Here is a 14,409-nt window from a genome sequence, read left to right on the forward strand (position 1 = left end):
AAAATCATGCATTCCCATCGCGAGGTCTCATATCGACGGCTCCTTCCAGAAATAATCTCGCCGCAGCGGGGGCGGCGATCTCTCAGCCGTTTATTTCAGCGCCTCGTCGACACGGAAAGTTCAACCAGCCGCGCCTTGCACTCACACCAGCTATGATGTGGCCCCTGGCACGCTTCCATCTGCGCTGCCTGCGCCTCTAGTTCGGTGCACTAATTTCAAGCTTGCATGGCTGCCTGATCCAGTCACTAGAGAGCGATATATATGGTATCCAAATGCAGTAGCACGAATCACTTTGCTGCTTCGCAAGGTCTCCATGTCTGCGACTCATTAATTCGCTTCGTTGTCGTCTTTGGGAGAATGAGCTTAAAGACCTTCGCGACTGAAGATTTCACCCACGAGGCGGTGTGGATTCAGAACTATGCAACTGCAACTCGTCCGCGTTGGCGTGGATCGCACTCTCCAGCTTCACCGCATTTCCTCCCTCTGCACAGATTTAACGAAGGTATATAGGCGCACACGAAGAGCCCTCACTCTCGCTCTCCAGCGTGCTGCTTCGCCTTGGTGCTTACACACACAGCGGCTGGCTCACCGCTGGCAACAGGGAAGGGATCTAGCCTGCCCTAAGCTACGGCCTCCACGAGACTTGCACGCCTACTTCAAGTCTAAACTCTTCAACATTGGGCTACCATCCATCACGCCCCCTCTCCCACTTCGAAAACGAAACAAACAAACAAAAGTCGAAGGCGAGAAATTGTTGTAAATAGCCGAGGATATTTTCATACGCGCATAATGAATCACGTGCAGCCATCGGAGAACCGCGTGGCTTCATACAGCACACAATGTTGCGCGGTAACAGAAGGCACAGTGCACGGTGCACAGGAACAGGGAATGCTCCTCAGATCTCGTTTTCACGCGCTATAAACTTCTTTGGAAGATAAGAAAACTAGCGAGAGACATATACGTGCGCTTCATATGCTATAATATACCACGCGAATAAATATTTTCGCAGATCAGATCGTTGATTTTGTATGGTCTGAACTGTGGCCACGCTGTACTGTGTCTTCGTATTAATTGTTGCCACATACGGTTAACAGCGTGGCATTTAATTTTTTTTTGTGGCGCAGATTACAGTACGGACGAACCTCGTTTTAATGAAACGGTTTATAATGAAGTAATGGATGTAACGAAGGAATGATGATTCCCCTTGGAAGCTCGGTCAACACGGGCTATAACGAAGAAACGCCTATAACGAAGTAATCGCCGGGCCCCTTCAGCTTCGTTATAACGAGGTTAAACTGTTCACTGAAGCTTTGTGCAGGTTTAGACGACTTATTCAAATCAGGCCGGATACTTCGGACACGCCACACATGTAAGTAACCTGCACTCGGAAACCCTTAATAGTGAAGCACACACTTTCGAACGAACTATATGAGCACAGCGACTGTGCACATCAGCAGCACGCGAATGTTAATCGTTTTGAAGCGCCTGTGATAGCTACGTAAGCAAGTAGGAGAGAATTTAGACAAAAACTAGAATGTATATGATGCACGTGCATCGGTTCAGTATCCGTATCGGGAACGGATGGTCAACATCGGCACAGTTATACAAGAACTTATTGACATATGCAAGAGTCAGGCACAAATTTGTTAAAGAGGTCTTAGAAAAAATATGCTTCCATTCGCCTTTGTGGTTTTGAACTAGACTGACAATACTCGAAGAAAAATTAAATGTGAATTAATCAAGTCAGCCGAATTCTCTATCTGCAACTTAGCACTTTCGTAAGGATTATAGCGTAAAATCTATTCAAAGTTCTGATTGGCTCTGACAAGAAAGATGCAGGAAACGGCTTACAGCAGAACTGTCCCAGCCGGAAGAACACGACGCTTCAGCAGTGCTTTGAATGCGCTCCTCCCGCAACTCTGCGCTCCGCACAGGCGAACGGCACGCTTATTTCGGGGAGTTTATTTTGGTTCCGTGCCCCTCCCCGAACATTCTCCGCCCGTGTTACTCAGCTTCGGCTTTCTTGCTGAAGGTTGCGAGGGCGGCGAGGGTGCGCGACACCTTGGTCATGTGGCAGCACGAGACGAATGGCAACACAGTAACCAGTAATTGACGGCGGTAGTGCGTGTTTCTGCTCGGTTGACTACCTACGCGAAGCTAACACCGTTTCTCTGACCGTGAAGGTCTCGGTGGACGATTTTTGAGGTATTTGATTGTCGTATTTCGTTGTGAATTGATGCGAAACCACGAAAGTCGCCTTGCTGTAGCTACTTGTCGCTTATTCGTACGCGAGGGCATATTCAAAAAACGCGCCAGTTCTTGTACGCTCTTTACGCGGAGCACGTCGCCTCACTAAAAGAGTGCGTCTTGCGATGCGAAATGCAAACTACACGCTCGCCCTTTTACGTTTTACATTCGACAGAGCCACAGAAGCTTCTCTGCTCGCAGCAGTTGATGGCAAGTCCGTTACCAATGTTGCTAAGCACATATATCCATTCTCGTACGGCATCGACGAATCGCACAAGCGCACGTAGTGGACTTCGGTGAACTTCAAAGGCGGCGCCGTCGGACGGTGCCTACGTAACGACGATGCGCACGCCCAGGAACTTCGTTCAGAGCGTATCCGTAATCCGTGCTATACGATTCGACGTTTGGGCCGGTGTTGCTAGAATTTTAATTTTGAAAGTACCCGTTCTTTTGTAGCGGCGCTGGAGTAGCCAACTCTTTGATGAGCGTGCCTTCTAGTGCGATTGGTGTAGTGGCAGTAGAGACTGAGGGTAGCGCCAACGTAGCAGTGACGGTTGTTCGCGAGCAGACGAAACCGAACATCTTTTCCAGAGGCTCATCGCTGCCACCGATGGGGAGTCCTGTGAGGCTTCTGCTTTATGCTGGAGGCATTTTCTTGTCATATTTCTACTACGGAGTGTTACACGAAGAAATGTAAGTCTATTTTTTCGTCTCGTGCGCCTGTATGTAGCCCACCGGTGATTGATGCTTAAACCTGTGGAGGTTGGAGGCAAATTCCGGCATATGTCACAGCATCGAAGCATACGATGGCTGTCTCGTGTGCGTTTATGTAACGCGCTAATGACGAGTGTTTCCATGCAATTTCGTTGCTGACATATGTGTACGTGTGAGCGTTGAAATTTGCGTAGCCGCGTTTACGTCAATTGTCCAACAGATTTACGGATATCCACGTGTTAACTCATCTGATATCTAAATGGCTTTTTGTTTTTTTTTTTCTTCTTAGAACCAGGACGAAATATGGGCCGAAGAAAGAGACGTTCGTTTACGCACAGTCGCTGCTTTTCTTTTCATGCATCATGAATGCCTTGTTTGCAAAGCTGAGTAAGTACGCGGTTTTGGTTTCTTAAGCTTGTCAAGTTATTGCACCAGTGAATCTGTTAATTGTTAATGGAAAATGAATCATACAAAGTCGAGACTCAGTGGCCTGACAGTACTTTTGTTCTACTTCCGATCATTGTTATCTTTGCTACGTGTGATTCTTATTATAAAGCAAGCAGAATGTCTCACAGAAGCATTTCAGATGAAAGGCTAGTCAGTGAACTTTGTAGCATTTGACATTATGCGAGTATATATAGAAGATTGAACATCTATGGACGATGGGGACTACTTCGTACTGCTTCGTTTATCAAAACCATCTTGCAAGAACATTTTTGCAGTCTAGTTGGTGCATAGTTTTTTGGACTGTTAGCGCTGTGTCCTGTTTCCTTCATTTCTGTTGTCCATGTCATTCTGCGCTAACAGTCTGGCAGAAGTATTAAAACCATGTCCGTGTTTTCTGTACTACGGTGATGTCAACTGAGCAGCTACTAGCATGATCAGTCATCGTTGTCAAGTTTATAATATTGAATATTAACTAGCTGTGTCATTATTGTCAGTGAAAGGAACAAATTGCTGCACTTTACTCCACTGTATTGTTCCTCCTTTCCTGCAGTCCTTGGGTTTAACATACCTGACATCAAAAAAAGCGTGAAATTTGTTTGTCGGCCAACGTAAACAGTGCAAGAAAACATATTTTGTGACTTTCAGATGGAATGTGTCTTTTGCTAGATCAGTTGCTGCTGTTTGCCCTGCCTTGAATCGATGCACTTTTCTCTGTTCTAGTGCTGTCAACTTTTTTGAAGCAAGGTGCTGATACAACAAGGAGGTCCTACTACATGATATCAGCTTTCACCTATCTGGGTGCCATGCTTGCTAGCACAATTGCCTTGCAGTTTGTCAACTATACCACGCAGGTAAGGAACACACCTGATGCTCATCTGCTATATTGTCGTATGTTTAGTAAAGCAGTTGAAGGCAAACACACATGGGTAGTAGTGAGTCAGGTAGTCAGATCAGATTAGGAAGTTAGCTGGGATATCGTGGTTGCAGCTGGTACAGGGCAGGACTGATTGAAGATCATTAGGAGAGGCCTGTATGATATGCAGTGCACTTAGCTTGGTTGATGTGGATAATGATGATGAATTGAACAGTGGTATAGTTACAGCAAATGGTAGTTCTTAGTCATGGCTTTACTTTCTATAATCAGGGCTGACATCAGGAGCTTTGTCCTGATATGCTGAGAATGGTTGCAGAGTTTTATGTGGGTGGAGAGGGGTCAAAAGACGCAACGTCTAGCATATCCTTGGTCAGTATACTGGTGCTCCTAGGGGTGTGACTGGTGGAAAAGCACACATATTTTGGTGTGTCAGTGGCCCCTTCTTTCATTCCCCCTGCAGCACCAATCACAAATGAAAAGTATGGCCCACCACACAATCTTAGAATGCTTAGTGGAACCTGTTTCATTGAATGAAAGCGTCTTAGTGGAACTTGTTTCATTGAAAGTGCCATTTTGGTTTGTAATGGTCATGAGTTAATTCTGCGGAATTTCATGTCGACTGCTGTATGTTCATTACATTAAAGTGTGTTTCGTGATAAGCCGTTTCTGTGAAAAGTGCTGCATGTTGTACTTTCGTTCAATTTTTGTTCTGAAATCTTTAGCTGTAGTGAATGTGATCACAAGTTGAACCATACTATCTAGAGTTTTTCACTTATAGCCATGTTGCTCAAGAGTTGCTCAGCGAAAAAGAATACGAGGTCAAGTCCCAACTGGGTCAATGCAAGGGGTTTAAGAGGGCTTTCCCGTCATTTTTACTGCCACATTGCCTCTGCCAGCAATGTGATGAATCAGTGGTCAATGGCACGGTGCAGTAAATTAGTCCAGCACCAGTTGAGAAAGTTCCTGGCTCAATCAGTGTCATGACAAGGACATCGGAATATGTGATCCTTTCAGAGACACTATTCAACAACTATTAGCCAAATCTCAATGTTTGCTTGCACAGGTGCTGTTGCTGCACAAGTGCTATGTGTCGTCGCATACTGATCCAGCGGAGCTGTGTGTGCAGTTTCTGTCTATATCTGTCATAATTAAATGCTCCGCATAAAAATAATTTGAAAAGTTTCTATTAAGCATATCCTGGAATTGATATCCTTGCCTTCCCCATCTTACATTAAATCCGTTGCTTTCATAATTCCTGCCATTTGATGATACAGATGAGTCAAGCATTTAACAGCTAACAAACCATTACTAAATTCCAGAATTTGCTGGGTTCAAGTGCAAGAAAACAGTTACTAGCTGCCACCTCCATTTTTGTCGCACCTTCCTGATCACCGCGAGTTGCCTGGCTTTTCTTGCTTTTCATTACTGCCTGTTCTATAACTCTCATGGTGCCCATAGAACCACATAAACAAAGGCCTATGTGTCCCATGTGCTCCGAAATGTTTTGCACGCTCTGCTTGCGGTTGTTGTGGATTTTATTCTTGACACTTTTTTTTTGTCTTTCAGGTGGTGGGCAAGTCATGCAAACCCATTCCTGTGATGGTCCTGGGTGTGCTGGTCGGAGGCAAGCGGTACGCCCTGTCCAAGTACCTTTCCATTCTTGTGGTGGTGCTTGGAGTGGCGCTCTTCATCTACAAGGATGGCAAGGCCTCAGCTCAAACTTCTTCTCAAGGGATCCTGGGAAAAGGAGAGCTCCTACTGGTGTGTAGTATATGCTTATGCTGGAGCTGCTGCAGCTAGCACCGGTTACTTACTTATCCTCAAGGGGAGTTGGAACAATATCAAAACTGCGATACGGCCTTAAGAACTGCATCATTTTTCAGTACGACACTATACCGCCTGTTCCGTATTTATCTGTCCATGTTAGAAAAAATTCTCCTGCGCAAACTACTGGACTATATGGGCTCAAACGCTGACTACAAGGTAGCTTATGATGGTCTTCGTCTTTCGATATGTGATTTAACATCTAAACTTGCCTGCATTTTCAGGAATCGGCGAAAAACTGCATTCGGCTGCGGCAGAACTTTTCGTCCAGGCGAGCAAAGAAGCCACTTTGACAGGCTGCGCCATCTGGCGAGCAGTGAGGCAACCAATGCCACGGCTTGGGGCGGGAATGCGCACCTCGCGCGGTTTCTTCGGATGTGCGTGTCGTCTGCTCCTTGAAATTAACACCGCTCGCCAGATGGCGCAGTCTGTCCCACTGGCTTCTTTGCTCGCCTGGATGAAAAGTTCTGCCGCAGCCAAATGCAGTTTTTCGCCGATTCCTGAAAATGCAGGCAATTTTAGATGTTAAATTACTTTTCGAAAGACGAAGACCATCATAAGGTACCTTGTATAGTAGGCGTTTTGAGCCCATATAGTTCAGTAGATTGCGCGGCGGAATTTTTCGTAACAGGGACAGATAAATACGGAACACACGGTAGTTGAGACAAAGCGAGGCAGAACAAAACTCCTATGCGCATTAACTCTTTATAAGGCAGAAGCTCTGCATGTCTCACATGCATACAAACGATAAAATTGCATTCAGCATGTCTCTTGGAATTGAACAACATCGCTTTCAACCAGTTTTGACTGCTGGTTTTGAAAAAAGGGGCGGTTAGTTGTACCGTTGATTTATACAGAGACCTTAGATGTGGTATGTATCCATACCTTAGTCACTTGGACATGCAAGACACCTTGAGTTAGGATTAAAAATTGCTTCAAGAAGTATCATGAGGCAGTTGACTGATGGAAAAGGCTCAAGAGGTCAAAAATTTTTCAAAATTTTTTTTTCCTGCCAAGATGGGTCTCACTAAATCGTACACCCGTGCTTGTAAAAATGCACAGAGCACCAAAATGGCCTATTAGCGAAAGATAAGAACATGCTGTATGATTTTTCTGACAGTTTGGTAGTATTAGCACGCAAAAATGTGGTACGTAGATGCACCGTTTCTTGCTTGTCAGCACTTGAAGCAAGTAGAACACATATGCCCCACTGCCCCACAAAGAGATCATGTGTTTGTAACAAGAGTCATTTTGGAGAACTGGTAAGTTTAAGTGCAATGACTGCTTTTTCCTGTTCTGAACTACAAGAAGAGAAGTCAGTGGCAGTGGTAGGGGTAAAAGTGAATAAAACATGGTGTAATAAATCTGTTACTTGTTTGCACATGTTTGCTTATCTTTGTTTTAGAGTGCTTTACCTGGTGTTGTTAGTTATGTTGCCCTAAAACACAGTGCATGCTTGTGGAGCCATGTACAACTAATTAGTATCTTGCATCATTGCATTACTAGTAGCCTCCATTTCTGTGAGCACTGCCATGTTCCCCGACAGTGTCAGCTTCAAAATATATTGTCGTTATATATAAGGTTATGCAACCTGGAGTTGTTCCACAATATTTTGAAATCTGGCATTCACTTCCTTCACTCTGCTGAACTTGGCCCTGAAACTGCCGCCACCTTGTGTTCCCAGCACAACAAGCACCCTTGCAGCGCTCTGAGAACTTTCCCATTGATTCAAGTTATTCTGCATCTGTAGCACTATTATTACAAGGAGTAAGTTAAGAGCCTTGGTTTTTTGGCAAAATCAGCATTGATCGTATCGTGACTATATACTGTCAGCCTCAAATGAAATGCAAACAAGACACTCAAAATGGAAGCAGCAGAACAAGTAGATTCTACTCGAGGCAGACTGACTATTAATGTGTTTCAGCCGTAGTTGTGTTTTTTCTCCAGCGGCTATTAATTTTGTGTTCTTAATGTTTTACAGTTCATGTTTTGGGTTAATGCGTTTGGCACGTTTAGGAGAAAACAAAAAAAAGCTTTGGCCTGTCACATAAACAGCAGTCTGTGCATCTGTGCATGTTCGAGAAAGCAGCTAAAAGACAGCACGGGAAGCGCTCCACTGGGGCTGGAGTTACTGTTAAATTTAGTGGAAGAACCTTCAGAGTAGTGCAGAAATCCTTGCTTTGTTTGCAGCATTAAGCAGCAGTAGCCATGTTGTTTAAGGTCAGTGTTGCTCAGAAAAATTTTGCAGTGGCTTTAATGTGACTGCTGCTACTCTCCAGCACAAAAGTGTTGCATCTGAAGTAGGTATTGTAATCATGCTACTCTATACTCTCTAATAATATGGCATGCCTGTAACAGAGGTACAACTAATAGCACACTTTGTAATTGTGTTATGAAGGTGTAAAGAATGGTTCAAAACCTCAAAACCAAAATTTACAGTCCCGTCCTCAGCTCTTGATAACTCCATTACCCTTTAGCAGGACCTAGGCTTTATCACAATGTGGAATGATGAATGGCACTTTACTTTTGGTCCGAACAAAGGCGAATCCATGTAATTTTCTTACTAAAGCTCTGTAATTTGAGACATTTATTTCATTAAGTCAGACACTGTGATTACCACATCATTTTATAAATATCTGGGAGTGAGGATAATGTCATCAATATTGTGTACTACACACATTCGTACCATTTGCTCTAACACTTCATGCGCATTCATTATTCTCTGAAACATTTGAAGTAAAAATGCTAGTACACATAACGTTTGGCTCCCAAAGACTGGAATGCATGTCATCCAGCGGGCATCATTCACAAGCATATCTCACCTCAGACTTTGAAACAACTTGAAACGGCGCCACTCATTTCATCACATCGCTATACGCGAGATACTAGCATCACCTTATCAGGAGCAATCTCTTGGCCCTCTAACTCTCGCAACCCAGAGCGCTTGTTCATGATCGTGCCATTTTTATTATTATTTTTTTTATCATTCACTCCCGAGAACAAGCATCTTTCCACCTAAAACACAGCCACACCATTACGTTCATTAATGCCTGCACTTCTGGCATGTAGAAGTTTTTTTTTTTTCTTAATGCTGTGATTCTTTAGAATAGTCTTACTAAAAACCTGTACTACGCCATACATTCCAAGATAAACTGTCTAGCCAGTTTGGTTAACCTCACGAAACCAGACTTCGATGCTGCTCATAACGGCATCTCAGAATTATAAATTTCATTGTAATTCTATTCTGCCAGTTGTTCCCCACTTCATTTCAAAACTCTTTTTGCTTTTTCATTGTGCTGTATTGCTTTCTTGCTGCTGTTGCTCTATTTTTTGTATGTTTTCTTTATATCTTTTCTTTTTGTTCAGATAACACTCCAACTTGAATGCACACTCTCCCTTTCGTAATGCCTGCAGGGTTTTAAAGCTTTTGCACAGTGCCTACTGCTTATCTGCTCGTGGCTCAGATACACACTGTCCAGGAGTCTATGCTTTGAAAAGATAAGTGGTAGGGATTGTGTTGTGTCAGCAGAAAATCCTGCCAGCCGACGCTGCCATCGGCATGTTTTTTGCGTGCGTGTCCATACTTTCACGTTTCGCTACTCCACTTCATCATAGGATGCTGAACAATTGCTCAGTTGGAGCTCGCGTGATTACTAAAAGATAGGAGCGCTGTGCGCAGTTGAGAGTGGCTACCACCTGTATTAAGCATTTCCTTTGTTTTCGAATTTCCACATACACACAAAAAAAATTCACCAGGTTAATCTATATTCCGAGGAAAGGCAGGATACAGCTCTTAGAACATGGACACAGGAGGAGACAGCACAGTTATTTGTCTTTACGTTTTGTGACCTTGTTCTAAATAGTGTGTACTGTGTCTTTTTCAGTTGTGAGCCAGTCAGCCCGACTGATTCCTCCTCTTACTTTGATGTATCTCTTACTGTTTCTAAGTGCTTACCGTGCACATTGTGCAGTATGTGTTATAAAGTCTGCATTGTACAGTTATGGTCCTTCATTTTGGGTAAAACCCAGTTTCATTTAATTCCCGCATCTTGAGCAGACTTATTAAAAGCCGGGTTAAACTTGCTTTCTATTCATATATACACCTGAAAGCTCTGCAAAAGAACTAGCAGATGTCTTTTACGTATTCTCAAAAAGACGTTTTTGCCTAACTGATTATGTTCATGCTTTCTCAACTATTCTTATCCATGGCATAGGTTAATCTGATGGTCAGTTCAGAAAGTATGCCTTAGAAGCTTCGGGCCAGAACACAGGTATTTACCAGTCTTACTGGCACCCTTATACTAATGGCATCCTGCACATAGGCTGTCATGCGTTTTGAATGCTGCTGTGGTCAATATTTTTGCATATTGTGGCAGCACATCATATGGGAACAGTAATTTATGTGACAAAATAATTGTATTCAGTGAGAAAAAAAACATCTAATTTGGTAAACAGGTTATATCTTTGTGCAGTGTTATGTATTACCCACCCCCCTCTGTAATGCTTTGCCCTGAGGGTAAAGTAAATAAATAAATAAATAAATAAAAATAAAGAGCAGAAAATGGAGCATTGTATAGCCTGTACAAAAATGAGCACTAGTAATGAAATATTTCTGCTGGGTAAAATAACCCGATAAATACCCCACCCGTGGAACATTTTTATTATAGCCTGATTTGCACCCGACCGAATCTGAGCTAAAAAATAGCGCCTGATTTTTACTCCCGAAATTCCGAAAAAGAGAAAACCCAAAAACAAAGGGCGAGATGTAGAGCACAGCAATTTAAAATAAAATGCAGCATAAAGCAAAATGCCCAGAATATGTGCCATGCATGTAGACGTGTCACGAATCCCCCAGGAACATTCTTTGTTGTTAGTAGTGTGGGCTAGAAAAATGTCATGAAATAAAATGAATATTAAACATTTTTGTGATAAGTAGGTATGCTTTTCTCTAATTCACCAACTTACATCTCTTTAAAAGACTATTATGCTTGGATAGTAATGTTCGACCAACAAAACCTTATCAATAATGGTGAAAGTGTTTCACATAGTGTGAAATATTGAATGAATGTTGGATTCAACATGTATTTGACAGAATAAGCTGAATATGCCCTTGCATTTTTATTATTTCTCGTCATCTCATATGGTTCTCATCTTACAATGGCTACCCCACCCGAAGCAAATTAATGTGACAAAAGGAAAATGTCACTTTTATAGTTTATATTAATGTGCTAAGTTTTCACAGTTTGAAGTGTGCGTTATGCCCGTTTTGACATGTGAAAAATATGGAGGTAGACTTAGTAGGGTGACAAAAACAATGGTCACAATGTCAGTACACTATGTGATTCACGTATTGTTTGGGTGTTATTCATATTGATCTCCAGTGGGTCACCTCACCGTCACTTTGTTCGGCTTTTGACTTGGCGGTTCTGTATCGTGGCCGCGTGCATTTTGCATTGTACTCTGGTCGGAAAAACTATAGAGAGTGTCTCGTGCTTTCATTATTTCTCATTAAATGAAGCTGCATGTGATATGCCATCAATTCATGCGTGTGTTCACTTTATCACTACTGAATGTTTAAGTAAAAGAAAACTTTCTTTTTTTCTACATGCAGCTCGTTTCGCTGGGTCTGGATGGCTTGACAGGAGCCGTGCAGGAACGTATGAAGTCAGAGCACCAAACAAAATCTGGTCACATGATGCTCATGACCAATTTTTGGTCAGTTGTTTATCTATTTGGAGGTGAGTAAAGAAAAAATGATCTTGTATCCAGTATAACTGGGCAATAAAAACTACAAAAAAGAACTGGAATTACTGGCACAGGCACATGCGCCAGTACTAAGTGCTATTGCTTGATTTAACAGATTCATTGATGTTGTGTCACCTGTTTGATGTTCTGCTGGCCTCGTTTATTTCAGCTCAACTGTTTACATGGGAGTTCTTGGATTTTATGGCATTTGTTCAAAGGTACCCAGCCCTAGTTCCAAACATGCTACTCTTTGCTGTAACAGGGGCACTAGGACAGGTGGGTTTCGATTTTATAATATCATGGTGTACATAAAGTATCAATGTCAAAGTACCTACATATTTTTAGGCAGTGCAGCTTTAGAAATGCAGTGAAAAAGGTCAGACATGGATGGCTGTTTGTTAAGCACCAGTGTCTTGCACTGTTCTTGTTTACATTATCAATTTGTGTGTGCAATTTTCATGTGGGCAGCATTGTTTTGATTTAGTGGCTCTTTCTTAGCCAACCTTACACGCATCTATGGTATTGTAAAGCTGCTGGCTTTAGTAAGAAAAAGAAAAGTGGATGAGAAATTTTATGTGCTGCTTCTGAAAACACATGCTCTTGAAGTATGTACAGTATGCGCCCTTTAGACGAACTCCAAGGGACCATGAAGACTGTTCATCTTATCAGAAGTTCATCTAATTAGGAGTGCTTCTTAAAATGATGTTCGAGCATGCAGTGTGTGTCCAAATACTTCGTATATGTGAAAAAAGCCATGAAATAGTCCTTTAGGAAAAAAAATAATTGCAACATAAGCATTTATTGCACTACTAGTGCAGTGCATCAGGCACTGTTGAGTGTTGCCCAGTCTGTTATATTTTTTTGTGTCTGTCGAGAAAATCGTCTGCTTGCTACAAGCGTAGGCATATCACTTAACCTTCCAAGATATCCTTCAGTGCCCTCACAGGGGAGGAGCAGTGACAGTTCTGCTTTCACAGAATCGCCCTTTCAACGGAGACGTGGTTAGGTATCTGTGCCTCCCCGCATTGCATGGATCGTCGGTGGTGCAAAAAAGCTTTCAATGTTTTAGCTTTTTTTTCTTTCCTTCCGCTGAAATACTGCTCGAATGGTCGAGTAAAGCTGCATGGCTTGGGCACGGCGGGTCGTGAAAGTTCATCTTAACCAATTAGCACGTGTGCAGTGTACATCTTAAGCAGATTTTTTTGCATTGACTCTATGGGAAACCAAACAAATGACCACCACTGTTCATCTTAACCAAGGGTTCATCTTAAGCGAGTTCGTCATAACGGGAGTCTACTGCATAGAGTGAAATGTGAGGCTATGCAATGCTGTACTTCATTGCTGAGAAATGCTACCATTTTGTACTGAAATGAATAACAGACTCCAGGAAAATAGTGCATGCTTTAGGAGTCAAAATGTATAGGAGCATGACCTCCAGAATGTATGCATAAATGCTGCAATATTGAAATGTTTTGGCCATTCATGTACTAAAAGTAAGCAGAGGCCCAAACTCCCTTTTGATAATATTGCAATAGAAATGTGACAATTTCTTCTTGCTTTCAGATTCTGATCTTCAGAACAGTGAGTGAATTTGGACCACTGCCATGCTCAGTTGTAACGACGACAAGGAAGTTTTTTACAGTACTTGGATCTGTGATAATTTTTAACAATCCTCTTGGCACACGGCAGTGGGTTGGTGTTGTGCTGGTTTTTTCAGGTATGTACCGAAATTTAGGTGCTTGCCTTTAGCTTTACACCAAGATACAGGGTGCACTTGTATGTTGTCGTTTTATATCACTTATTTATCTGCATTAGCAGCGTGCGAGCTTAGCTTTTTTTGGGACATGCTGCAATCTTGTTTGTTCCTTAGCGGGCAAGTTGTCTGACATTAGGCAGAATTTACGGTACGAGACAGTAGTGGAAGTTATCAGGGGAAGGAAGATTTCTTGAAACTATGGCCTATTGACTACACTACGTGGTTCAGGTAATGCTGTATTGAGTTTGCATATTAACACCTGCTCCTCTGCTGTGAATGTTTAGACTTGTAGCAATCCCGTTCTCTGCATCGATTCTGACATAGTGCGTTGCAGTTCAAATGTAGGAACATTTAATGTAATATTGTTTTTACCTTCTTGTTCAGAAACAAACCTCAAAATGCGATCATTTGTCTTTTGGGGTGCTGCCCATCATAAGTGCTTACGAATAATGTTAGCACAAATATTAATGTAAGACTTCTTGTTCTGAATTTAATACAACGCTGGGTTGACCATTCTCAGCTGCTTGAATATGTCATCTGGATAATGTTTGTATTGGTTTTTCTTTTCAGGCCTGATGGCTGATGCTTACTTTGGAAAGACAAGCAAAGCGAAGAAGTAAATCTCGCGAAGAGCTGTAACAAGACGCGCTCATCACATGAACTAAGGTCTTGATCATTTCATCGGAGTGTTTGTAAATAATAGCACCCACATATTTAAAAAAAAAGGGAATGCATTTTTGTGTGGAAAGCACTCTTGCTACTCTACACTAAGGAGTGTTATTTATGCTCTTAAAATAAACAC

At 42.4% G+C, this 14,409-nt stretch overlaps 2 protein-coding genes across 4 annotated transcripts in view; one reads left to right on the forward strand and one right to left on the reverse strand.

The window, feature by feature from the left end:
* Positions 1 to 1,995, reverse strand: part of LOC149339306 (sarcoplasmic calcium-binding proteins I, III, and IV-like) — a 19,184-nt gene extending 17,189 nt beyond the window's left edge. Inside the window, exon 1 of the mRNA XM_089548063.1 lies at positions 1,852 to 1,995. The gene's annotated coding sequence lies outside the window, so the exon portion shown is untranslated. The remainder of the gene's footprint in view (positions 1 to 1,851) is intronic.
* On the forward strand, positions 1,862 to 14,397 carry meigo (Solute carrier family 35 member B1 homolog meigo). 3 transcript variants are annotated; one of them, XM_089548060.1, is made up of 9 exons: positions 1,862 to 2,205; positions 2,839 to 2,940; positions 3,251 to 3,348; positions 4,129 to 4,259; positions 5,849 to 6,043; positions 11,718 to 11,844; positions 12,021 to 12,127; positions 13,415 to 13,568; positions 14,178 to 14,397. In XM_089548060.1, the coding sequence occupies exons 2-9, from the start codon at positions 2,858 to 2,860 to the stop codon at positions 14,225 to 14,227; spliced, it is 945 nt and encodes a 314-aa protein (XP_089404186.1). In that variant the 5' UTR covers positions 1,862 to 2,205; positions 2,839 to 2,857; the 3' UTR covers positions 14,228 to 14,397. The 3 variants fall into 3 exon arrangements, with proteins under 3 accessions (XP_089404186.1, XP_089404187.1, XP_089404185.1); XM_089548061.1 differs by lacking the exon at positions 2,839 to 2,940 and having other exon boundaries at positions 1,864 to 2,205; XM_089548059.1 differs by lacking the exon at positions 1,862 to 2,205 and having other exon boundaries at positions 2,342 to 2,940.
* Positions 14,398 to 14,409: the final 12 nt, after the last annotated feature.

The sequence above is a fragment of the Amblyomma mixtum genome, chromosome 6 (genome assembly GCF_055824585.1).
Source record: "Amblyomma mixtum isolate Tamu chromosome 6, ASM5582458v1, whole genome shotgun sequence".
Taxonomy (NCBI): Eukaryota; Metazoa; Arthropoda; class Arachnida; order Ixodida; family Ixodidae; genus Amblyomma; species Amblyomma mixtum.

Bases quoted from the DNA above. Each gene is read 5' to 3' on its own strand.
- meigo (XM_089548059.1), top strand. From the start codon at position 2,729: ATGAGCGTGCCTTCTAGTGCGATTGGTGTAGTGGCAGTAGAGACTGAG. The intron at 11,845-12,020 runs GTGAGTAAAGAA...CGTTTATTTCAG, and splicing joins AGTTGTTTATCTATTTGGAG to CTCAACTGTTTACATGGGAG. The intron at 12,128-13,414 runs GTGGGTTTCGAT...TCTTGCTTTCAG, and splicing joins TAACAGGGGCACTAGGACAG to ATTCTGATCTTCAGAACAGT.